Genomic DNA, 27,567 nt, shown 5'->3' on the forward strand with positions numbered 1-27,567 from the left:
AGTAAATTAAATATTTTTTAATATGTAAAAATGTTTAAAACGTGCCGACTAGTGCCATTGCGCGTAAGAAAATTAGCTTAATTTGAAGACCCATCTCGAAAGGCCGCAGTACGGGTGCAATTGGTGGAAACTCATCATCCTCATTATTTCGATTGAGGGCATGGCCAGTTTTGTGGGCAGGGCCAGCTTCAGTGAAACAATATTTGAACCAGCGCAGAAGATTGCGGAAACTCAAATTACACTAGACATAATTTATGCCCAGTGTAAATCGATTTTCCGCAATCTTTTGCACTGGTTCGGCCGGATTGGGCTGTTAAACCCAATGCAATCAAGTGGAAACTCTACCTTATTGAACTCAGAGCTCAATCATACTGTACCAATTTATTTGTTGGATTCTATGTACATGCTTACGTGGTTTGGTTTGGTTGGAAAATTTTCCTTTCACCTCAGGATCCTGGGTTCAGTTTAGGGTTTCAAATCAAATGAGTTTAGAAATTTCAAACCAGTTCCTAGTGAACATCAATGCACATCCACAAAACTGGCTATAATTTTGGACTATTTGGTCAGCCTCACTCAGATTACAGACACCACACCAGCACTTGAGCTAACCTAAGTTGACACTACAGTGCACCACTGAGGGAATGCTGCATTATCAGAGATATCCATCTTCTGGTGCGACATCAAATCTCCCTGCTCAGGTGGATATTTAAGATACTATGGCATTATGGGAAGAAGAACAAGGAGTTCTTCGAGATATTGGTCAACGTTCCTCCCTCAAACAATGCCACCAACATGCAAATTAACTGGTCATTGATCTCATTGCTATTTGCTAGATGTCGTTCATGCTGAACAACTGCTGCTTATGCCTAAATAACAGTCAAGGGATGCTAAAACTAATCATTGTGTGATGTGTTTTGAGACGTTTCAATAAAAAACATGATAAGGTACTACATAAATCCAAGTATTATGAAGGGAAACAGGAGAGGCAGTTTTATGTGATTTTTCTTTCAATGTGTGAAATGACAAGATAATTCACAGCAAGTGCATGCTCAAGCAAATTATTCTTTGTTAACTTATGGGAAAATAATTTTGTATCTTTTTTTCAGTGCTTGAATATTGAACTAGTTGAGGACGTGAAGGAGCATGTTTTGGAGTGCTTGTAGATCAAACGTGAAAAGTACAAAAAATTATTTTAGTTGAATATTATGAATGGAAATATCATACTTTTGCAGCACAGATGGTCTTCAAAAATTAGGGTTAAAGCACATTGTTAGAGTTTAGGGAATCTTTCTCATTGTACGTAATCTGCATTTTGAGAGGTGTGGGAGTATGTGACTCTAACATTGGATGAAAAGAGGAAAGCAATGCCTGTTGCCAGTACTCTCACACCTCACCTCAAATTAATATGAAATTAATAAAAGAATTAAAGGCTACAACAGATAATTTGTATTTAAAATTTTGATTTAAATATAAGTAATTCTTGAATATAGGTTTTTAAATATAGTTCTGAATGCACCATAACATTGCAGGTTAAGCGCATTTCTTCCTAAAAGAAAACCCTTTAAGAAAGCAATTTCCTCTGTGTGCTTCGCCATACTGATAATGCACTAATACTGTAAGATTTGCATTAATGTAAGTGGTTTCAGGTGTGCATTGGTGCAGAAGTAACGGTATACCTCAGAATTCATGTCCCGATCTGACGCCTGACTGCACTAAAACCATGTAGTGTTAAGACGCCCACCAGGAGACTGTTGAAGCCATCGGGAACATTATAAACTTAGTTTTCAATATTTTAATGTTAGGAGAAAGAAGATGCTCTTGCTCCTAACATTAAAAATTAGTCACTTGGGGAATGGAGCTTTGTTGCTTTTTTGTTGCTAACTTCACTGCAATCCGCAGTGATGCAGTCAGCAATATAACTCTATTGACTGAGTACCACGTTCTACAGATACAAGTCTGACACTGATACTTGTAACCTACAATGATTTATATTTATTTTAAATATTAACATTTCAATTGGATTCCATTTCCTTAATAAAAAGGCATACATTTTATTGTTCTGATATAAAATAAAATATCATTACCAGTGTTTTGGGGTAACCTGGCTTAAGCTGATCACTTCGTCCAGAATCTCATTCTTAGCCTTTTCATACAGTTCATTCTAATAAAAAAGATATCAAGTGAGAAAGAATTACTAAATTACAAATACCATTGTGATTCACTGAGAATTGAATGTTACCCTGTCCAGTTCCCTCAGCCGAGGATAGTTGTTCTTCCATTCAGTTTCAAGGTTGAATCGAGTAGCTAAAATAAAAGAAAAATTTACAATACTTCAGTTGTAATACATATTCAAATTTAAAGTCAAATGTGGTGAAATTATCTGGATCATAAAATCATAGAAATTTACTCTGTAAACAGTCTAACATATGCTAGCAAGTATTTACTTCAATATACACATCTTAATTAAAGCATGGGCCACAACTGATTGATGCAAAAGAGGAGGTTATTTTTCACTCTGACAAGAACCGTGTAAAATTCTGAAATGGCTGAGTCTTGCATATCCACTCTTGTTGAATTCCATGATTCTTTGAACCCTTTGAATTTGAAGTATTGGTACTGGGAATTTTTTTTAAATGACACATGGGAGCCAGAACAATTATCTGTAACATTTTACGTTTTCTGAATGTTACCCGAAAGATTCCAGGATTTTGCAAAGCTAAAGTTATTTACTGTGTTCCAAAGAGTTAATGGAAAAAATGACCATAACTGAATTCCTACTTCCACACACTATTTTTGTTAATAAGTATGAACACTGCCACTGCAGTCAAAATATTCTAAAAAAATAAATGCTGCATTAACAGCTCTTGGAAAAAACAAAGTTCAATAGTTACAGGACAGTGTTCCTCTCAAAAGCACGGAATCAACTTTCTAATCAAAAGATTATCAACAACTCCAGATTTTTTTTGGTGGATGGGGCCCTTCAGTAATCTAATAAAACAAATCTGGATTATTACATATGGTGGGTCATTACAGATATTTCAGTTTGGCTCAGCTGGCAGCACTCCTGGCCTCTGAGTCAGAATCGTACATTCAAGCTCACTCCAAGACTTGAGCACATAAACTAGGCCGACACTCCAGATCAGTACTGAGGCTGCACTGCAAAGTCGAAGGTGCTGTTAAATCAGTAGATCAGGTGAACACTAAAGATCCCAAAGCGCTATTTAAAGAACAGCAGGTTGTTCTTTCTTTGTCTCAGCCAACATCCCTCCTTCAATCAACATCACCAAAAACAGATTAATTGAGCATTAATCTCATTACCGTTTGTGGAATCTTGCTGTGCATAAAGTGGTTATCACATTTGGCTACATAACAACAGTCATTACATTTGAAAGTCATTGATAATATGTTAAGCATTTTAAGACTTTTTTTGTATAAAACAGAGTTATGGAAAACATTTTGATGCGAAGTACAGAACTCCCAGTCAGAAAGATTATATAATTTCTTTATCCTTGAACAAAAGCTCATTTCAATGACTTGACAGTTTCCTAACCCTATTCTGCTGACAACAGGTGTAACTAATCAAACACTTCTAAACTCTGCTGGCCAAAGTCTAGTTCACACACCTGTGGTGGAAAAATTCATCAGCACACACTGCAATAGGAGCAAGAATGCTCTGCCATATCTGGTCCATTCCACATTTATTAGTCTAATAAAAAAAATGGTTATACAAATATTTGAATTTTAGAAGTTATATTTTCAGAAACTTTTTCAATGCGCTCAATCATAAGCCACTGTCGGAGCTGGTCTATTCTACTAAGCAACTGCTTCGTAAGCTCTTTATTCAGCACTTAACATTCTAATTTTATTTTTTGCACAGAGAGGATTATTTGCTAAAACACAATAAAGACATTAATGCACAGTTGAGGAAACATGATCTTATCCTGACAGCCAGCCCACCACTTAATTGAGCTTGTTAGATTGTCTGCTTTTTCTAGGACAATATTACAGGAACAGACACTGCAGAACAATCTTCATCTTAACACAAAGAACGATTGACTACTGAAAAGCAACTCTCTCTGGGATCTGTTAGATCAAAAGTTATTGGATTTGAAGAATGTTTCATTTTTCATTGTGCATAGACAGTGTGTAATTGCTCCTGTACTTGCGTACCCTGCTGAATTTCTACCAAGGTTTCATCGAGACACTAAACCCCATGCGCAGACCACAACTGACAAATATACGTAACTACAGTTAAATGATGCAAGTCCTCTTTCTAGTCAATTTTTCATTAACTTGCTGTATATTAACAGGGCTGATTTTCCTACCTCATACATACAATAACATCCTCAATTCCTTTGGCCTAACTTCATTTTTTATCAGCTCTAATCTCCATCAGTCCCAACCTCAGTTACTTCCCCCAACCACCAATATATTTCCTGAAACTTTAAGCAGCTAAAATGAATGGCAAATCCTAATTGGTCCAAGCTGCAGAGTTATTCTCCACATCCCTCAATCGTCATCTCCACATACATGTACATTTGTTATTACATCCATACACACATTCCTTCCATCTCTTTCAAATGAATTGTTTCTATTGTTTGAATACTTTTTTCTCCACAATACTCTACATGTGACAGCAAGCACATACATTCACTCTCTTTCAGTCTCGCTCAAAGAACACAGGGGGAAATCAAATCTTTCACGGATATCAAGCAATCCTCACCACGTTATTTTTAGGGAAATATTTTACTTAGCTGAGATGTAAAAAAATCTTCAGCTAGCTCCTCACAATCATGAAAATAACATGGTCCTGACAAGTAATTTCTCCTCCCTGACCCATTACAATGCACCCCATACATCCAAGAGTTCCACTTTTCCTACATGGGATCTCCAGGATCCTCAGTACATTTCCAAACCTGATTCCTAGCTCCAACTGTGCCTCAAATTCCCTCCCACCGGATGCCAGCTTCAACCACTCATCTGCGTTTCACATCATTGGCGTTTACTCTTGCATTTGCAATGAGACAGGGAGAACAATGACAACAGGGCTACCCCAGAATTCAATTCCTTTCACTGGAACTCAAAGCCTCAGGATAGCCTAAACACTGGAACAGGGAGATGAGTCTTCAGTTTAACAGAAGGACAGCAACTTCAACAACGCAACAATCCTGAAAGTGTAAACATGTGCTCATGTCTTGGTTTGGTACTTGAACCTGCAATCATCTTACTTGGAGGCAAGAGCATTAAAAATGGAGCCAAACTAAGGGTAACGGAGGGAAGGAGGGAGGGAGAGTAATGAATTTGATAGTAGTTGGGAGAGTAATTATAATACACCAAAAATAAACTAAGAGGCTATTAGTTCATAGCAGGCATTTATTCAATTACAGTTCAAGTAAAAAAAAATGGAAGTAATATAATGGAAGTTGCTTATTGCCATAGGTTGTTTTAACTTATAAAAAATTATGAAGGACTAGTCAATTTCCTGTGGCATTGCATGTAGGTGATCAAGCCAAATTGTAGGCTTCAGATGAATTGGAGTTAGAGGTTGGGAAATAATTGGACCTGGGCACACAGATGTCAACTTCCTGCCAGTGTTGGCACTGTTGCAACTCCGTTAGGATGAGGGGATGTAATTTTATCCATTAGAAGTTTACAGAGTTGGCTTCTGTTATAATTGTGTACATAACAAGTTATAAAGAAAAAAAAATGACAGGAAATGCATGCAGATGTTAACATATATGAAAATGTTTTTTATTCAAATACCAATATTTATTTTCAGAGGACAGTTTGGTAGAACAGCATGTTCTATTTCAGTCAAGTTCTATTATTATTGATTTTAATTCCTTGAATTAGCTTCTGCCCTATTTGATTTCTATTAAACAATGAGGTCAGTGTTTCTCCCTCAATACAGCAGAAGGTGCAATAGCATCACCTAGTCTTGCACGAAGCAAGGTCTACCTGATTCCAGCAGACAGCATATGCTGCTTTAAAAAAAACAATTCCAATTCCCCTTTTCAAAATAAAGTTATTCTCTCTTTTATTAGATGCCACTCTGCCCTTGGCCATGCAAAATTCAACCAGAATACAGGGACTTGCACATTACAGAACTGACGTACAATTCCCTTAACACATTAACATGTTGTGTCACTGGCACAGCTGTTGTGTACTTTTTTTTCCCACATAATAATTAGATTTATTTTCTCTGGTGGCTGAAGACTCAATCTGACTGAATCCAGCTCATCCAGGTAAATAAGAAAATCGATTTTACATAATACAACATTCAAAATAAAAGGAAAACATGCTTCAATAACTACTCCCCCAGCTCTTTACTACTGGGTTTCTGCTTAAGCCACAATAATGCTGTTATGGAGAAAGGCATTCATGAATAAATCTGAATCTTTGTATTTTATTTTATAGAATACAGTGTCAGGAAATATCATTGTTTCTCAAACCAAAAACAGCATTTTACTTTTCAGAGTTCCACTTCCCACTCCCCAAAAATATCAATGCAAAAAAATGAATGCAACTCTTCAATTTCTGGTTATGCGACCTGTCACTAGAATAAATCCTTTGTCTTTCAAGAAACAGTTTAAACCATGAAAGAACTTCTTAGCTTTCTTTTCATATTGCATCTACAAAAAAAGTCAACTTCTCACATTATAAGGCACAACAAGGATATTTTGTGTTTCAAATACTTAGAATAAACAATTCAAATTGTTATCTAGTCATTATTATGAATTTGGTTAAAAAAAACAGAATGCAGAATTTATTTACATTTACCTTTAAATGCATCAGCTTGCTGTTCCACAGACTCACGCACCATTTTCCAGAAACAATCTGACACTGCTAGGCTCAGGTTCTTAGTTGTCACTTGGTGTGCCTTCAGCATTCCTGTCCTTCAATGCAAAGGAACTGAAAATTGGTCTTTTGTATACCAATACACATATGTAGAAGGCATAATAAATAGGTTTAAATTGTGTACTAAATAAGCTTTTATTGCTTATCATTGAGTGGACTAGTTGCCACTGTTCAGTGTTAAACTGACTTCTGATTCAAAGAGCTCAATTTTGAAATGGTGGCAGGTTGGCAGCAGTGGGGAGGGTGTTGAAGGTGCGCGAGGCAAACCCGAATTTTAAAAAAATTACCCTTTCCAACGCAATCGTGATATAATTGATGGTGATTAAAGTTCTTTCCGGGATTTGCACCCGGCAGCCAGCCTGATTGACAGGCTCGCTGCCGACAGGAGCTGTGACGCTGTTGGGGGGGGGGGGGGGGGGGGGGGGAGAGGAGAGGAGAGAGAAAGCGAGACGTCATCCGGTGCTGGAACGGAAGATCGGTGGTGGTGGCGGTGGCGGGGGGGGGGGGGAGAAAGAGATCGGGGAGACATTGGTTGGGGGGGGGGGGGACATCGGAGAGGGAGACATCGGAGCAGGGTGGAAAAGTAGGTTGATTTTTTGTATTATAACTTTGTGCAATGGTTTTTTATTTAATTTAATTAGTTGATTTTTGTCTGATCCTACCAGGCGTGAATTGGAAGCCGTGGGAAAGCCACCCAGGTAAGTTAAAAATCATTCTAACTATGTCACAAGTAAAGTGCCTGAGGTACATTTGGTTCTTTAACTATCATCCCGCCGGCTTTAATTGGCCCCCTGCCCCCAATGCACCCACAATTTAAGTTTAAAATTGAGCCCAAAGTGTAAGTCCCAATATCAACTGCAGTTCCAACCTCCTTGTTCTTACTGCCTGAGTTCAGTCAGTTGTCATCCAGACCACCTGTTAGGGTAGAATAAAGGAACAGAATGCTTTAGGAAAGAAAAACCGACAGGGCTGGTCCTGCTCTCCCATCATGCCTCCCTTCAGCCAACCACAAAACGGTATTGATAGCTGCCATGAAAACTGCGTAGCCAAGTAAACCCACTCTCCCACCTCAATGGATGAGGATAATGGCTACACATTATAATGGAACAACCTAATGTGGGAAGAAGAGGGAAAGTAAGTTTGTGTGTCAGAGCTGTGTTTGTGTGTTAGAACTGGTCAGAGAATCACCTGTTGCATGTATATGTAAGATATAAAGGAGTTATACAGCACTACCTTCATTTATCTGAAGTACCACATGACAATACTGTAACTAAGGTTTCCAAGGACATCATAAGCCATGAGAGTTCTAACCATTAAAGCATAAACTAAGCAAGTTGTGGCAGCTGACACTCTGACTGGGATATCATTTTATAAAGCAAATACTACATCTTTTAAAATGTTTATTGTTTACCTGTTCATATTTGCAGACATATTGTAGCAAAATGTTTAATGAAGGAGAGTAGACTATCCTCCTTGGGAGAGATAAGTGGGATCTCTTTGGGATCAAGGTGGCTACAAGGTGGCACACCTGGTAGCAAACGTTCAGAACCAAGTCAACCATCTGTGGCAAATTTGTTAATTGAGTACCTGAGTGAGGCAGGTCCACAGTACTCCAGGGTACTGTTGATAATTAACCAGTTTGGCTAATTAATGCAACCTAGAAGTACCCCTGTCACTGGAGGGGGGGGGGGGGGGGGGGAGTGGGGCAGCAATTCTTCCCTCTCTGTTCCAGAAAATTTGGCAAGCCAATGGCCTAATGGGCAGGGTGGTCCTGGACAGACAAGCAGCTAGAAGCTCACCAGTGCTCTGTGATGGTATACTGCAAAGTTCCAGCTGATTAAACTCTATTAATATCCTTGAATATACTTGGGGCTCTATGCTAACCTGTGCCTAAGCTCTCTGGACCTAAGTGGAGTGTATCCCTATGGGGAAAGAGTATGCACTCCACATTGGACAACAGAAACTCTGCTCATCTACATTTCTTGGTAACTCAATTGGGAGACTCAAACATATGATGACTTTCTATGCACATCAGATACCCAGCTGACCAAAAAAGTACAAAAATATTGTATGTCATATGCAAATTTGATGAGACCTAACAAAATAAGGAGCACATTACTGCTGACAATGAAAACTAGGTTTAAAATGAGACACCAACTCAACAGCACCCAGTGCAAAAATTAGCCTTCCAGAGAGTAAAACATATGGAATGAGTACATTTAAGAGCAATAACAATTATACTGGCTGAGAGAACAGATACCAATCAATCCATGCTAAAAGCTCTAAAACAAGTTTTATCTAACAGTGGTAATAACAGGCACTGCAGCCTGTTTCATGCTGGAATAAGGACCTTGAACTCAGGGAACTAATCAACTGTGTACTTAAGAACTTTAATCAGCTTTCTGACCCTATGTGAATTATAAAACCATAACCATATTAGGAAAAATTAAGAGCGTATGAGTCACCATTAGCTACCACTCTGTCTTTATATAGAATAATCCTGACTGCTTCATTTGATCTTCAAAGATGCACAGAGTAATGCAGAGGCATAGGCCCTGAATTTTCGCACGGTTCACCCGATCTTTTAGCATAACTTTGGCTGAAGCCCTGGAGAAACGGTATAAAAGGCCTTTTTTAGCCATTTCTCCAGGGTTTCTGCTGATTTCCCGTGGGAGAACTGCCACAGAAATTGCAGGTGATTGTCTGTAATTTGGATATTCTTCTCTACTTCAGTCAAAGAACATTTTGCTCCAAGTTATAAAATCAAACTATTAATAAACCTTTGACATCAGCTACAATTTTCAAATCTCTGAAATTAATAAAGCTGTAGTCACTAAATGCTTTATGCTATAGCTCCCCCTTGTGTTTAAAATATAATATTTTTCTTAGTACTTGCTTCACAGTGCAGCTTTGAGAAACTCTATAAAAAGTATAGCATAGCATGAGACAAGGTGTTTGATATAATTTCTCTATTCACAAAGAAGTCATAAACAACCTGCTTATGAGATTACAAGAGATTGTAATATATTAGAGATCCAGTAAAGACCTCATATCAATGAATAAACTATATATCTTAGCACCTCTGGCTGCCACCTCGATAAGCTCAGAAGCTATTAATGTCAAGTACATTACGTTTAATTTTCATTTTATCGGAGTAACTGAGGTCAGAATAACTCACCCTCTCTGGCCTGCACAACCCACCCCAAACTGGCTTCTGTGCAAATTACCACCAACCTGACCCAGGGACATTCAACCTACCCGACTCCAAGTGTCATATTCCTCACTACCCAACTCTGCCCAGTCTCTCTGTTGCTGCTCCCCAGTTGATAGCCTGCAGCTTTTTAAAAAAATTCTCACGATCTGTTCCCTTTCTTCCCAGTGCTTTAGAGCAGGGGTCACTGCAGGTCCAAGTTGCGATGTGAGAATAACCTGAAATGTAGCAGCAAGCCAGCCGTTTTCCAACATCATCTACTTCCCGCTTCCCAACTGTTTCCCGAGAGCTCCACTTCCCATGTCCAAGCTCTCTTCCCCACTCATCTATCCACTTCCTGTCCAGACTATCCATGAGCAACGCCAAAGGAGATCCATAAGTTACCTAAATATACTCAAACCTGATTGCATTTTGCATTCATTAGAGAACGGCAACTACATTCCTCAAAAGACACTGAATGACATTTTTAGGTACAGTTTGAAACCTGAAACTAGAGGTCTTTGCCTCCGTGTATGCTATACCTTCAAATGTGCAATACCAAGTCCTCATCTTTACCCAAGAGCAAAACATACTGATGGTGACCCATTTTACCCAGTGTTAACTCAAACCCTCAAAACAAAATTCTAAGAGTTGAAAAGCTTACTTCAACAATTTTGAATTCTGAAAGAAATCTCCTTCATAGTCCTTTATGGAATCAATACCTTCATTGGTGTTGCCTGGTTTTTAAAACACAAAAACATACACAAACATTTTTTTAAAAGTATAAATTTGTACTTTAATACATTACAAATGCTGTGATTTATAAATATTTGTTACATATCCTAAGATTTACACCAGGCAATAAAATGCTTGCTCATATTCTCAAAGCATTCAAGCGGTATATTTTGGTGACAAGGGATTCTTTTAGTGGCATAATTGATTTAGGATTAACATTTGGGACCTTTTAAAAAGATGCAATGGAATCTTACTGTGGCTTGCTTACCTCTGCCAGTAACAACTGCAAAATAACCCAAGGCCTTCATTGGGAACAACTTGCCTTCCACAATCTGTTGAATCTGTAGATGTGCAATATACAAATTCCAGAGATAACCTGACAATCAAGCTGAGCCTTAAAAGAATCAGTTTAATACACCGTACAATAGTTAATTTATTACATATAACATAATCACAAACTTAAAATTTAAAAAAAATCAGCTGAAGGAGTCTTTATTCATACATTACTTTAACCCAGTGTGATTATTTTACTGAATCGTCATCCATGACTGGATTGTTGCAATAAGCAAACAACAGAAAAGTAGGCTACAGAGGCAACCAGACAATGACCATTTCATGATGCTTAAAACAATGAATGAATGATATCCAAGGATAATTATGAATTTATCTGCTACACATTCAGAAGATATAAAAAAAAGTTAAGATGTTTAACTTTCACAATACCACAGAAGCTTGTTACAACATTGGACACTTTAAAAACATGTTTGTAAGACTCTTACCCTACTGGGACTAGCCAGGTTTTTCTCTGCTAGATCCACTTTAGTCAACACGAAGATGGTCCTTCTGCCTTGTGGGTCCATCTGGCTGACCAGGTCAGTTACAATGCTGCGTTCAGCATCTACCGACCCATCTGAAAGACAGAACAGCACAAAATCCATAGCAACCAGAGTAAACATGCAATTCTCAAAAAAAAATGTACTCATTCAAATATTTTATACTTTATTTATCATTTCTAAATTTTTTCATTGAGTGGTCATAAAACAAATAATGAATTGCATCAATTTAAAGGACTTCAGTCCACCTCCGTAAAACTTTCTAATTTGCTTGTTTATTTTTTACAACTAATATTAAACCAGTTCATCAACCATGCTGATCATTTCCATGATCTGATTTTTTTTTATTTGTAAACACAGTTGGTTTAGTATGTGATATTTTATGTCATCCAAAGGACTGAAAATATAGTGGCAATCCTACCTAAATTCCAGTAAGCAACTTACTCCAATCAGGGTTAATTTTTTTTAAAGAGTTGGGCTAAGTTAGTTTTACAAGGCACAAGGCAAAAGACTAAATTTCAGATAGTAAGGTATGGAAACAGTGCCTAAATTGCAGTAATTTGTACTTGTCAATTTAGCTCAATTGCTAACACATTCACCCATGGGTCAAAATGCTGTGAGTTCGAGTGCAACACAAAGATGTGAGCATGTAATCTAGGCTCACACTTTAGTGTAGTAATGAGGGAGTGCTGTATTGGCAGAGGTACCATCCTTTGGATGAAACAGCAAACAGATCCTGTCTGTTTAGGTGGATCACATAGCACTATTTAAAGAAGAGCATAGAGTTCTCCCAATCAATATCAGAACACAGGTAACCCAAGCACTAATCTTTGCTGGCAGAGAATGTTTGCTGCATTTTTCTATATGACTGTCACTTGAAGCACTTTGAGATTTTCTGACAATAGGGGTACACAAATGCAAATTTATGTTATTTATGTTAACCACAATCTCACATTGTGTATAATCCTCAAATGCATAATTTGCATAAGTACTAAAAATTAAAACTGAAAATTAGGTTAGTGCCTCGCTTTGCTTCAATATTTTACATTACAGCAAAATACTATTAGTGCAAAATGCTTTTTAATTAGTTATCTATATTGAAAACAATTAAGTGTGCTCAGCATTTACATATCATTCAATGTATTATTTCCTCACCAGCAAATTTTCTTAGTAAATAAATTTTGAAACCTTACCTTGGATACAAAGGATGATGGCGTTAGGGTTCTGCATATAAGCTTTGCTTATGCTAAAAATTATATCCTTGGTGTCAGCAGCCATTCCTGATGTCACAGTCTTTAACATAGGACAAAAAAAAGCCATACGTTCAATAATACAACAGAATACATTTCTGCCATCATCCTATAATAAAAAGGTTCAAGCTCTGCATGACATAACAAAGATGAATTCTCTCATATTTGGCCAATAACACATTTTTATAGTTTATATTAGCCATATTAAAGCTTCAAGTGCAAATTCAAAATGATAGGTTTACAGTGTTTACATTACAATCAATAATTTTTGTGAACATGAAGCACCTTAGCTAAAGGTATAGAGAACCACTGTCAACAAAAAACAAGACCCAACACTTTTTTCCCCAAATTCTTTTAATGGATATATGTACCACTTCCAAATAATAGCACCTCCTCTTACAACAATGTAAATTCGGAATCACTATGAGCAATGCCACGGGAGATATGATGGATTTGGTAATTTCCCTGATCTATGTCACTCCCTTTGAGTAGCCTCCTTGTTTCCCATTTAGTTCTGTGCCCAGTAACGCAATCAAATCAGCAAGTTACCACATGGGGGAACCTAAAGTTCAAATTTCTGTTAAAGTTTTGATCCAAATGCTGCACGTTTTATTCGGCTTTCAGTGTAGTTAGAACCTTTATTCTATAATGACCACGTTGCTAACACAGATGGAATCTAATCAGCTCACAACAGAGAAGTTCTGTTAATCTGAGTTTGATTTATAATCTTAGTCCTATAAAATACGAAAGCCATAGATGTGTCATTTCGCCTTTATATTTACAGAACAAAGAACATTTTCTGATACTTACACTGATAACACCAGGAAGATCGACCAGCACCATTCGTTGCAGACCTGGACCCTTCACACTTAATGAGATAGTCTATGAATTGTACAAATAAAATGAATGCAAGCAATAATCTTAAATCAGCAAAAAACTGTTAATTCACAATAATAGACATCCCACACAAATCCACAGCAACCACTCTACGGTAGAAGGTGTAAGTTGCAGACTAGCTTTATTCATTGCTATCATATTTCACTCAAAACGTGGATAATACAAATTCTATTTTAAATGAGCACTGAATGGGACTCTTTTTATATCCGCAAATAATTAAATGCAATTATTCCTTACCTCAGGGCTGACAGTTTGCCCTTCCTTTACATTATTCCTCATTCTTATTTCAGTTTCATTACGCAATGCTGCTAGCTGCATAAACAGAAACAGAAACAGAAATATACTTCAGGTTGAATCTGGGCCAATATTTGTTTAAGGGTTAGGTTAGTATGTGAGAGAACTGGGAAGCATACAAGTTGGAATAATGCATACACAATTCACAGAGCAATGAGTGAGAAATCATGGCCTGAATAGGAGATGCATTAGACTGATTTTTGTAAGAATTATACAGAAAGCAAGAGTGTGTTTATACATACTTGGGTGTACATGTGTGAGTAGGTGTACTTGAGAGTGCGTGAGCACATGCCACACATCTGGGGCGTGAATGAATAGCAGGTTGGGTCCAGTACGTAAGGTATCTAGAACTAAAAGTACAGTAAATACTGGACTAATTTACTTCTACTGGTGCATTTATGAAAACCTTGGACTGGGACTGTTAACAAATGCTCTCAGCCAATCTACTATTCAACATGTAGAAAGAAATTTGCAACCACTTTAAAAAGACATGCACAAACAATGTTCCGCTAAACTAATGTTTACTAGCTCCAGTCATATCTAGTATTAGATTTGTTCAGCTAACACTTTCATATTTAATTCCTTTATTCGGCCAATGTTCGTCAATTGTTAACTTGGACCAAACTTCTTGTTTTCCACTACCAGTGCAATACTTTACAAAAATTATGTGTGCAAAAGTAATAATTTGGTATAATTTAGATATACATAGAACTGTTCCTGGAAAATTTGGTAGGTTTGAAAAGTTAATCCAGACAATATCCAGTTGAAGTTCTTATCGCTAACCATGAGCTATTGTTCCACTGCTGTCTAACATTATTCACTAATGATACTGAGATAGGTAGCAAGTCAATTAAAATTAAGAACTTAGCCTGAAAGTCCATAAAGTAGATTTGTCATAAATGAAAAGCAAGCTACAAATTCCAAACTGCTTGCCATCAAGAGGCTACCGATAATTTAACTTTGTGTGGAAAGGGTGATGGATACTTTGCTCACTCCTAGCTAACACAAGCAAGCATTAAAGATAAGAACATAAGAAATAGAAGCAGCAGTAGGCCATATGGCCTCTCGAGGCTGCTCTGCCATTCAATAAGATCACGGCTGATCTTCGACCTCAACTCCACTTTCCCGCCCGATCCCCATTACCATTGATTTCTTTGGAGCCCAAAAATCTATGGATCTCAGTCTTGAATATACTCAACAACTGAGCATCCACAGCCCTCTGGGGTACAGAATTCCAAATATTCACAACCCTCAGTGAAGAAATTCCTCCTTATCTCAGTCCTAAATGTCTGACCCCTTATCCTGAGACTATGTCCCCTAGTTCTAGACTGTCCAGCCAGGGGAAACATCCTCTCAGCATCTGTCCTGTCAAGTCTTCTTAGAATCTTATATGTTTCAATGAGATCACCTCTCATTCTTTTAAACTCCAGAGAGTATAAGCCCATTCTATTCAATCTTTCCTTATAGGACAACCCTCTCATCCCAAAAATCAATCTAGCGAATCTTCGTTGCACCACCTCTAAGGCAAGTATATCCTTCCTTAGGTAAGGAGACCAAAACTGCACACAGTACTCCTGGTGTGGTCTCAACAAAACCTTGTACAATTGCAGCAAGACTTCCTTACTCTTGTACTCCAACCCCCTTGCAATAATGGCCAACATACTGCTTGCCTTCCTAAGTTGTGCACATTTTGCGATTGTAGAAAACATATAAGAATAAGCATACTCAAAACAGTTCCTTGCCCATGAAGAACATCCTAAATTTGGTCATGGATACTGGAGCAACATTTTAGCCAGCTAAACTCTTAAATTTGTCTAACACGTTTCATCAATTTTTGATGCTACCATAAGGCAGAGTGATTCACAGTGGGGAAACTAAACACTCTTTCTACCTTGCTCAGTAACACCAGCACTGAAAGTCAACTGTGATTACATAGTCTGTTTAGATCCTGACTGATGTTGATCAGGTAAAATAAACAAAGCCATCAGAACTTACATCTTCCTCTTTGGTAAGGTCAAATTCTCGTGAGCTGTCTTTAAACATGGCCACATGGTGGGGTCCTTCACTCAATGTCACCTGTAACAAATCAAATCCACAGAAATTATTTCAATAGGAACCATTTTTGTAGAAATAAATCAACAGTAGTACATAAACACCAAACATCAATTTCTTCCTTTTTATTTCTTTTATGTTTAATTGTTAAAGGTTCGCTTGCTTGAGGGAGCAATCAAAATATACTTAAAACCAATTCTGATCAATGGTACAGCAGGTGATGCAATACTAACTTAACAATTTCAACTTTGAGGTAAGTATCCTGAAAAAAAACCAATGTAAGTTACTATGTTCAATGTAGAATTACATAGAATGTACAGCACAGAAACAATCCATTCGGCCCAACAGGCCCATACTGGTGTTTATGCTCCACACAAGCCTCCTCCCTCCCTACTTCATCTAACCCTATCAGCATATCCTTCTATTCCTTTCTCCCTCATGTGTTTATCTAGCTTCCCCTTAAATGCATCTATCCTAATTGCCTCAACTACTCCTTATGGTAGCGTGTTCCACATTCTAACCACTCTCTGGGTAAAGAAGTTTCTCCTGAACTCCCTATTCGACATATAGGGCCCGAATTTAGCAGGCCTGCGGGTTCCCAGCGGGTGGTCCTCCGGGAGCGTGGTCAACACGCTCGGCGAAATTAGTGGGTTGCCCACGCGATCGTAGCAGGCAACCCACTAATAGGAATCAATTACCTGCTCCTCCGGGGTCCACGGCGCTGGCCTGCGCGTTGGTCGGGCTGCGCATGCGCAGTACGATCTGTCAGCTGGAGGCTCTCTAGTTAAAGGGGCAGTCCTCCACTGACAGATGCTGCAACCAATGGGACAAATTGCAGCATGGAGCAGCCCAGGGGGAAGGCTGCTCCCAGTTTAATGATGCCTCACCCCAGGTATCATCAGATGGGGTGAGGAGGAGGGGGAGGACACAGATCTTCCCCCTGGCGGGTGGGAGGAAGCGGTCTGCCTCTGCCACCAAGAAGGCCTGGCTCGAGGTGGCAGAGGGGGTCACCTGCGCCACCAACATATCGCCCACCTGCATACAGTGCAGGAGGCGCTGCAATGACCAAAGGAGGTCAGCCAAAGTGAGAACACGAAGTCTTTCCCCTACACTCCGTCTGCCACAACACTGCCCCCACCCCACATCTCCTTCGGCACCGCACCCTTCATACCCACTCACACCCCATCCTCATCTTACCTCCACCTACTCACCTCGCCAGTACTCACCCTGCCACTAACACGCAACCCACTCCTCATACAATCTCATTGCTCCATCCCATACTCACCCTCTCGTGCATCTCCCTCACGGCCAGCCTCACTCAACCTGCCACCACCTGTGCTGCAGCCACAGGGCATGCATCACATATGTGCAGTAGGCAGCGTAAGGCAAACGTCTCGTCAGCATGAAGGGGGTGCACAAGGGTGTCTGAGGGTTTGTCATGGGTGTTACCCATATTGAATTTCAGAGCAACAAACAGCACACATTATATTGACACCACCACTGCCATGTCTCCGCGAATCCTGTCCGTTGTGTCCAATAATGCCCGCTCCTGGGTATCACTATGAGGACCCACCACTGATGCCACCCATCGTGTTACTGCAGAGTAGGTGCAGGTGTATTTGCAGGGCTCGTCCGCGCAGACGACTGAGAGACATCGGCGGTGTAGCCGGCTGCACCCTGGAAGGATGCGGAGGAGAAGGTGTGGAGGGCAGTGGTGACTTTGACAGCGACAGGTAAGCAGTTGGTGCTGGGGCCAGCCAGGAGCAGCTCGGCATGAAAGACGCTGCAGATCTCCACGACTACATGTCGAGCGAATCTGCGCCTCCCTGTGCACTGCTGCTCGGAGAGGTCCGGGGAGCTGCGCCTTGGTCTGTGGACCCTGTGGCGAGGGTAGTGCCCTCTGCGACGCGTCTCTCTCTGCGGTAGCCCTCCCTCCTGCTGTGCAGGTGGGCGTGCAACAACACCGTGTTGGGGGGATCCACATCTCTGCGGCGGACGGCGTGGACTGCAAGGCTGCTGGTGTTGGTCATGCTCTTCGTCCTCCGAGGGTCTCCACACACCACCCAACTGGCAGGTGTTGGTCTGAGGGGTTGTGCAGGGTAGGTGTGTGGTTCCTCGGACTGGGGCTGCGGTTTCGTGTCGGTCTGTCCTCTGGCTTGGCGGGGGGTGGTGGAGGGCAGGGGTTGCCCTATGTGACGCGGTGGCCTCCTGCGTGGGTGAGGGCTCTCCCCCGTGGAGTGCACCTTGGCACCTGCCACAGGCTGCTGGCTGCAACACGCCTGGTTGGAGGGAGACTGTTTCCCCCAGTGTGGGAAACTCACTGCCTTGAACCGAAAATCCCACACTTCCTCTTTTGACAGCTGCTTCAGCTCATTAACTGACCACAACGAGCAAGGTAAGTACTCTCAAGTGGAACCCCACTGGCTTTAATTGCCTGCGGGATTCCCACCAGCGGGGCTTGCGCGTGCAGCCCCGCACGTCAGCGCGGTACCCGGAAGTGGCCGGGATTTCGTCGCGATCCGGTCACGTGACCGGATATCGGGATTTTCGGGGCCACCCCGCTGGGAACCCGCCGGAAACACGATCCTAAAATCGAGCCCATAGTGACTATCTTACATTTATGGCCCATAGTTCTGGTCTCCCCGCAAGTGGAAACATCTTCTCTATGTCTACTCTATCAAACCCGTTCAACTTAAAGACCTCTATCAGGTCACCCCTCAGTCTTTTTTCTACAGAAAAGAGCCCCAAGCCTGTTCAACCTTTCCTGGTTAGGGACAACCTCTCAGTTCTGGTATCATCCTAGTAAAAAAAATTTTTCACCTTCTCCAGTGCTTCTATATCATTTTTTAATATGGAGACTAGAACTGTTCACAGTACTCTAAATGTGGTCTAACCAAGGTTCTACACAAGTTTAACATAGCTTCTCTGCTTTTCAATTTTATCCCTCTAGAAATGAATCCCAGTGCTTTGGTTGCTTGGCTTCAAGTGGCTGTATATTTAATAAATACAGCATGTTACATATGTGACAGATAAAACTTTCCCCTTTGAAATTTGGTATCATTTAATTATATTTTATATTATATATGGTTATATGTTTCTTTTATATATGTTTATCTCAGAAATCAAAAACAAACAGCAAAAACTGAGTAATATAAACTGTGGAAATTCTAGAAGGACTGTACTATTACTTAAAAGAAGGTTCTGAATAAAAGTCCTGAATTTGAATGTTTATTACATAGAACCTCATGGTAACACAAAGTACTGGTGCAGAAATATTTGGAAAAGAAGGAAATATGGAAAATAGTTAAATCTTTTCTTAACTTTTCTATATTGTTTAGCCCTTGCTATTAAAGGCAAACAATACACTGGAAAGTAAAGAGCTGCTTCACCTCAAAAGACAAAGATGTATTTATTTAAGTGACTGTGGCATGACAGGGAAACAAACTTATTTATCTGCCTGCTATCAACCAATATTCAGTATCTAACATAGATTGCTAGATAGCAATCAGGAATGGAAGCACCGGACTTGGACCCTGTAGCCAATTGTAGCATCTATACTGCCATCCAGGATGAGATTAGGTAATTTAGCTCAGACCAGGACTGAATTTTCAACCATTTTGGTTTATATGACTCAGCTACATTAACCAGCTGAGTCCATTTCATCAGGGAACTAAATAATTTTTAAGTATTTTTTTTCCTTTTTTTTAAAAAACACTAACATCTCTCATCTTTGATGATCACAAAAACATAAATTAAAAAATGTGTTGCTGTGATTTAAAACTTAACGTGTACTAAAAACTGGAAGTACTTCAAGTCAAATGCTTGCCGTAAAAATTTTAAAATGTCTACATTGCACATAATCCTAGCTTCTGTATCGAGCCCCTGTGGCACTTCTGTTTCATAGTTCTGACATCAAAGATAACAGTCTGCTTAGGCTTAGTACAGGGCATAGTCTTATGCTTAAACAAATACTGAGGAGGAGTATATTACTTTTTTTTTTAAGTGGCCTACAATGTAATAATGTTGCACCAATGTTCATTCCTCTGAAATGGTTCAAATCAAGGCTCTACAAATGAACTTGTGAACTAGAATCATTTACAAAAATGCAAAAGCAGTTGCTACGTATCCAAGGTTAAATACTCACACTTTCTAGTGCTTTCTCCTATATCGTATAGCTCTCCCTTAGCAACTTCTATCTACTCACCTTGACAGGTGCACGAGTCATCATTTCACCAGATCCTCGAGGAAATATTCTAGCTTGTGCGATCATTTCCAGAACACTGGTCTTCCCAGCACTTTGATCTCCAACTACAACTACCTAGAAGAAAATAACTTCTACTAATTAAAAGCAAAACAGTGTAAGCAGACATGAAAATCATTTGTAAACATGGCTACATTTCTCAGTGTCAGACATGCTGTACTACTAACTCTCCTTTGTCTGATCTTATCCTAGAATATTCCTTAAACAAAGAAAAACAATGACAATTTGCTGCTCACCCTTGGCAGATGGTCCTGGGTATTGTAGTTGGAATCATAGTCTGATAGAATGTCCAACACTTCGGAATACAAGTCAATCAAAGACTTCTAGAAAAGGAAGAATTCTTCCATTTAATGTACATAATAACCTAGTACACCACTACATAACAGAATAGAACTTAAGTGAGGCAGTCAGTTGACTAACTTTTCAACTCGATACTTCCAAAAACTTATCATTTAACCCTTTCACAATGAATAAAAAAATTAGAGTTAACAAGTACCTTAAATTGATGCTTTCCTCTGAATTCAGCCAAATTTGTGTAACCTTCTTACATTTATCAACCCAAACTTACCGAATTAATAATGATGAGAGAAATTCAAATTATTTAGGAATAAGTGTATAGAGTTCTCCCCACCCTTTTATTAAAGAGAACAAAATAGCTTGTAGGAAATATTTAAAATCTGCTGATATTTTTCCCTCCTCTTTGAGGACTCGTGATTATATGTCTTTACACTCGGCACGGAGTTGCTATGCATCTGATATCAGCTACAAGAACTACAGGAGTAATGTGGATCAACATCCTTTTGGTGTAGGTGCTAACTAGGAAGCTTCCAAGGTGAAATGTTTCGATATTAGCGGTGGCTCTGGAATGGGAAGACCAGCACCTCGGGCTGAGCTGGGAGAAAGCAGGTTCTTAGCGAGGATACAGGGGGAAGCAAACGAGAGTGAGCTTTAGCTCTCTAATTCTCTTTTTTCACTACATTGCTCTCTTCCAATCTGAGTGCATCAAGATGATTCTCTGGCTCTTTTTAAACATATTCTCTGAAACCCATTGCTATGCGACTTGAAAAATCCAAAAATAAAGTCAACGCAGATTCAAAGCTTTCCTTGTACAGCCTCCCCCTCAATGTTCCAAGAACTGAAAAAGAATAAAGGGAAACAACACAAAAATCTTGGCAATTCAACCTCATCCCAAATAACACATTCAGAGACTGAGAGGGATAAATTGTATGGATAAAGAAAACTTTAAGCTTGGCCAGACAAGCAAACCAAAATCTCCCTTAGTGTCCTTTACTTCAGAGAAAGATTGATCCTCACACTAAGTTTCATTATCTGGCTGTAATCCTGAGCATCTGCTGGTACCTTCAGCCTTCACATTGTGGCATTTCAAACATGCTAACCGTCATCCTCTCAATCATTAGCAAACTAGATTTATATTAACTTGCAAACTAAACACCACATTAAAACTGACAAACAGCGGGGGAGGGATTCCAAAATATTGTGACTACTCTGTCAGTGCAGAGCATGAGCAGGCAGGTACTGGTTCTTTATTTCATTGCTGTTTGTGGGAGCTTACTGGGCGTAAATTGGCTGCCGCATTTCCTACAATGTCTATACTTCAAACGTACTTAATTGGCTGTAAAGCGCTTTGGGATGTCCCGAGGTTATGAAAGGCGCTATATAAATGCAAGTCTTTCTTTCTTTATAATTTAACATGATTAATACTTCTACAGCAGTTGATTAAAAGTATGGACATTTTAAGCATGAACTGTTGAGAAATTGAATACAAATCAACCCAGGTTTTGGAATACTGATGAAAGTTTTTATATTTTGTAAATATTTCTACTCCCAGAACTGGGAGAACATCTCCACCTTCATTTTCCGTTGGTGAATGCCTTTGTCATCTTTCTGAAGAACGTGTTTCCGTAGCTCTTTATTTTCTTTCTCTAGACGTTCAAGTATTCGTTGATATTTTAGCTATAAAACAGGAAAAGATTTTTAAAAAGACATAAAACAAAATCAATTATGTTATTCTTCATACGTGAACCATAAATTCTGGTTTTACTTTACAAGCAAAACTTTTTTTCCCTGAAACTGCACAAATGTAAATTACTGATTGGTAACTGCATGAAACTGAACATTACAGTTTCTTCTTCAATTTCAATCTTCAACTAAACCAGTGTTGTCCAATACATTAGCCACTAGCCACATGTGGCTAAATGGGAATCCAGATGTGGTTAACCAAATTTTTGATAAAATAAAAAATGAGTAATTGACACCGTCGTTGAGCATGTGATTTCAGTACTCATATTCATACAGCGTATGCATGTGTACTTTAGCCTTTTTGTGCATTTGTTGGTAGAATGGTAAGGCAAAAAGCAAAGTGTGGAAGTGATAAATTCCAAACTTTGGTGAAAGAGAAAGACTGCAAAGTTTCGCACTGAATGGTGATAGATGTTTATTAAGTAAATATACAGATGAAGTAGATTTACCTGTTTTGTGTGTAAGACGTTTTCTATTAAAATCAGAGCAGGAGGCTAAAACGATGTGGCCGTAAGCATGTCTGTGGCTAGTCAGTGATTTCTATTGGACATCATTGATTTAAGCGGATCAGAAGCAAAGTAGAACCTAAAGAGATTGCTACTGAACTAACACCAACTTTCAGTAGCACCACACAAAATGGGCTCCTCAATGTGGTATCTGCCAGAGACATCTTATTGCAGCTCTTACCTAATTACTCACAGTAATTATTTGGGGAGAAGCTGGGGGAAATGGGTCGGAGAGAATAGGTATTTATTGCCCATCCCTAGTTGCCCTGAGTAGGTGGCGGTGGGCCTGCTTCTTGAACCGCTGCAGTCCATGTCAGTAGCAGTTTGATACAACTGAGTGGCTTCCTAGGCCACTTCAGAGGGTAGTTAAGAAGCAACCACTTTGGTCTGGGACTGGAATCACATCTAGGCCAGACTGGTAAGGACGGCAGGTCTCCTTCCCTATAGGAGATTAGTGAACCAATTGGGTGTTTATGACAATCCAACAACTTCATGGTACTTTTTTACTGATGTCAGCTTTTTATTTACAGATTTTTTTTTTAAAAGTGAATTCAAATTCTCAAACTGCCATGGTGAAATTTGAACTCATGTTCTCTGGATTAATAGTCCAGGCCTCTGGATTACTAGCCATGTAACATAACCACTAGACTACTGCCCACACATTGAGCTGTTTCTGGCTCCCAGTGGATCTTAAAGGGGTCTGGCATTTTTTTGGAGGATAACGTGGGTGTAGTTTTTTTTAAGCAATAGATTTGAGGTGGTAGCCACTAAGGACCCATTTTACTCTGTTTACCACTCCCTTGTTGCTAGGTTGAGTCACAGTTTTCTATCATACAGCTTTTACAACTAGCACTGCAAAAATGGCAGCCATCAAACCCAAGCTCATAGACTCAAACATTCTGTGAGAAGATGACCAGATACCTTTGAATTTGTCCTCTGCCAGGTACCATCTAGAATGTGGTTCTTAAAAAGACAATGGCCCAGAAATGGCTGGAAAAATAATGGCGAGTTCACACGCCCGCCATTATTAGTGCGTTTAAAAAAAAACAGCAATTTGTGGCGAAGAGGAGCTACACCATGAGTTCCGATTCACCACAAATTGCTGGACGATTTGCACTGCACTGCCGTTAGCATTGCCAAAACTGAAAAAATTACCATCTTGCTGTAAGCCTCTCCATTGTGTGTCATGAAATTGTTGGATTTACGTTAATATGAATTAATCACATCGCAGCCATTTAGGGCTGGTAATTCATGTTGTAAGGACCCTGTTAATGACGTGATTTATTGTCCTGACATGCCACTCAACCGTGGAGGTCCAGAAAGGGAACAATGAAACTGTGGAGTATCGCTCCTGCAGGTACTAAATTGTTCCTAGGGGATTTTTAAATTTAAAATTTTCTTACTTTTCCTTTCTGTCTCTTTTTTTCTCTCTTAATCCACTCTCTTTATTTCTGTATCTAATTTGACCCTACGTCCTTCTCCATCGTTTCTTTATCCTTAAATTTCATTGGTTAAGGAGATAGACCATTGGACCCAACGTCACGAGGTCCCAGACACACGTCGCTGTGCCATTATCAATTTGCATTTCCGGCAATTTGCGGCGCAAAAATAATATGATCTGAAGGGCGAGCCAAAAAAATCCAATTCACGCGCTTGCCCCGAGATGCACTGCTCCAGCAACTTCTGGGCCAATGTCGAGGATTCTGAGTGTAACTTTTCTAGGCTACTGGAATGGGCATTTCTCAATGATAAGAAAATATGCTCCACATTCTCCCTTCCAGCTTCCACATCACTAGTCTGGAAATAACAAGCCTTGTGGTATTATTGACCCTCTCTTGTGTTAAGTTTGGAGCATAATCTGATGTGTCCTCAAAAGAACAAGGGAAGGCTTACCACCACAAAAAAACAACTTGTAACTTTGATGACCTAACAGCTTTAGATGACCTTAAACTACCAACTGCCTCCAGGACACAATATTTCTGCTAGTATTTACTGAGAGCTTTCTCTATCCTTCCTCTCAAAAAGTTCTTGAATCCAACCTCAAGCTGAGTACGTAGTAATTTTGAAAGTGGGGCAATACTCCCGACATTTTAGATAAGTATGTCAATGTAGTCTCGGGTACAACTAGGATAACGTCGACACCAGCATCACTAAATGTTTGAAGTTGCAGGCAGGTTATTTGTATCATGTCGCGCACAGTATGCATGTAACCTGAAAGCTCACAACACAATTAACAATTACTAAGTATCCACATTCAGTACCTGTGTGCGGAGAAGTTCTTCTTGCAGCTGTTCAGCTTTGTCCTTGTCTGATACCTGGAGAAACACAGTGAAGGAAATAAAACACTCTAAAACAGAAGAAAATGTTGTTAAAACATACTATTCTTAGACCAGCTCATTTCAACTGCACGGAAAGAAACTGAGAGATAGGATAAACTGTCATTTGGAAAGGCATGGTTTAATCAGGGATAGTCAGCATGGATTTGTTCAGGGAAGGTCATGCCTTACAAATCTGATTGAATTCTTTGAGGAAGTGACAAGGAGGATTGATGAGGGTAGTGCAGTAGATGTTGTCTACATGGATTTTAGTAAGGCATCTGACAAGGTCCCACATGCCAGACTGGTCAGAAAGGAAAAAGCCCATGGGATACAGGGAAATGTGGCAAATTGGATCCAAAATTGGCTCAATAACAGGAAACAAAGGGTAAAAGTTGATGGATGTCTTGCAAATGGAAATCCGTTTGCAGTGGTGTGCCACAGGGCTCAGTGTTGGGTCCCTTGCTGTTTGTGGTATATATATTAACGATTTGGACTTGAATGTAGGGGGCATGATTGGCAAATTTGCAGACGACACTAAAAATTGGCTGTGTAGTTGATAGTGAAGAGGATAGCTGTAGATTCCAAGAAGATATCAATGGGTTGGAGGACTGGGTGGAAAAGTGGCAAATGGAGTTCAACCCGGAGAAGTGCGAGGTAATGCACTTAGGGAGGGCAAACAGTAAAAGGGAATACGCAGTAAACGGGAATATATTGAGAGGGGTAGAGGAAGTGAGAGACCTTGGAGTGCATGTGCACAGGTCCCTGAAGGTGGCAGTACAGGTAGATAAGGTTGTGAAGAAGGCATCCGGAATGCTCTCCGTTATTAGCCGAGGTATAGAATACAAAAGCAGGGATATAATGATGGAACTGTATAAAATGCTGGTAAGGCCACAGCTGGAGTATTGTGCGCAGTTCTGGTCACCACATTACAAGAAGGATGTAATTGCTCTGGAGAGAGTGCAGAGAAGATTTACAAGAATGTTGCCAGGGCTTGAAAATTGCAGCTACGAGGAGAGATTGGATAGGGTGGGGTTGTTTTCCTTGGAGCAGAGAAGGCCGAGGGGTGACTTGATTGAGGTGTACAAAATTATGAGGGGCCTCGATCGAGTAGACAGGAAGTACCTGTTTCCCCTAGCGGAGAGTTCAAGAACTAGAAGACATAGATTTAAGCTGATTGGCAGAAGGATTAGAGGGTACATGAGGAAAAACTTTTTTATCCAGAGGGTGGTGGGTGTATGGAATTCGCTGCCCGAATTGGTGGTAGAGGCAAGGACCCTCAACTCTTTTAAAAAGTACCTGGACCTGCACCTAAAGTGCTGTAAGCTGCAGGGCTACGGACCCGGTGCTGGACGGTGGGATTAGAATGGGCACCTGGTTGTTCTTCGAGATGGCGCGGACCCAATGGGCCGAATGGCCCCCTTCTGTGCTGTATCTTTTCTATGGTTCTATATCAACTGACAAGCGATATTTTTCTTTCACTTAACATTCTAGCAGCAGATTCAACGACACCACACAACAAACCTAAGGAAAGTCCATTTAAGAGACTTCAAAATTACAGTCAAACATTATTATAACCACCACATATTTTAATCTCATTTATTTCTTTTGTAAAATATTGCACAATTAAACTTCCTTATTACAAATTTGTGGATGTCAGCATAGTAACTTATCAAGGGTTCAATTTATTAGGACCCAGGTTCCTCTCTGGACTTCATCCAAATCCAAGGAAAATGTCCAGTATATTGAGAGTTACGTAATGTGAGCTTGTTATAATGAAGTTTGTTCGTAATAGTAAATTGTTTGGATATTGCAAAATTTCAATGAATACTTAACCTTTACAAAATAATAAGATGCTAAATAATAAGATAGATTTTCAACTTGCCATCCGGGCATAAAACTGGCGTTGTGGATCAGCTGCTCGTTGGATTTTCATTTCCACTGATTTCAACGGCAATGAAAATTGGACACTTTCTATAATGGGAATTCGATCCACAATGCCAGCTGAAAATCTACCCCAATATCTTTATGTACAATTAAACTTGCATTTGAATTTTGTCAGACATATTATTATAAACATCCACTCTGATTAATCTGCATTAATGTTAATGGACACAAATTTTGAATTGAACAACATCACAATCACACACACACATATATCTGATACAGCATGATGTTAGAATATGACAACAATGGAAAACTAGTTAAAATACAGGAGGTTCAAACTGTCAGAAGTGCAATCCCTCAGTAATTACAATCAGTTCACGGATGATCTGTCATTAAGTGTACAAACATCTAACCTTCTGTTAGAGATGCACTGATAGCAATTGTTTATC

At 39.6% G+C, this 27,567-nt stretch overlaps 1 protein-coding gene across 6 annotated transcripts in view; it reads right to left on the minus strand.

Annotated features, from left to right (window-relative positions):
- The window catches only part of opa1 (OPA1 mitochondrial dynamin like GTPase), a 108,355-nt gene that overhangs the window by 58,626 nt on the left and 22,162 nt on the right, over window positions 1-27,567 (minus strand). For all 6 annotated transcript variants that reach the window (XM_067995282.1, XM_067995283.1, XM_067995278.1 and 3 more), the window contains 14 exons: window positions 25,178-25,231; window positions 22,240-22,344; window positions 20,607-20,693; window positions 20,314-20,427; window positions 16,053-16,133; window positions 14,001-14,075; window positions 13,677-13,748; window positions 12,810-12,909; window positions 11,563-11,693; window positions 11,052-11,124; window positions 10,713-10,785; window positions 6,781-6,896; window positions 2,240-2,304; window positions 2,085-2,161 (listed from right to left, as the gene is read on the minus strand). In XM_067995282.1, coding sequence (XP_067851383.1) covers window positions 2,085-2,161; window positions 2,240-2,304; window positions 6,781-6,896; window positions 10,713-10,785; window positions 11,052-11,124; window positions 11,563-11,693; window positions 12,810-12,909; window positions 13,677-13,748; window positions 14,001-14,075; window positions 16,053-16,133; window positions 20,314-20,427; window positions 20,607-20,693; window positions 22,240-22,344; window positions 25,178-25,231 — 1,223 coding nt within the window. The remainder of the gene's footprint in view (window positions 1-2,084; window positions 2,162-2,239; window positions 2,305-6,780; window positions 6,897-10,712; window positions 10,786-11,051; window positions 11,125-11,562; window positions 11,694-12,809; window positions 12,910-13,676; window positions 13,749-14,000; window positions 14,076-16,052; window positions 16,134-20,313; window positions 20,428-20,606; window positions 20,694-22,239; window positions 22,345-25,177; window positions 25,232-27,567) is intronic.

This window comes from Heptranchias perlo, chromosome 13 (genome assembly GCF_035084215.1).
Source record: "Heptranchias perlo isolate sHepPer1 chromosome 13, sHepPer1.hap1, whole genome shotgun sequence".
Classification (NCBI taxonomy): Eukaryota; Metazoa; Chordata; class Chondrichthyes; order Hexanchiformes; family Hexanchidae; genus Heptranchias; species Heptranchias perlo.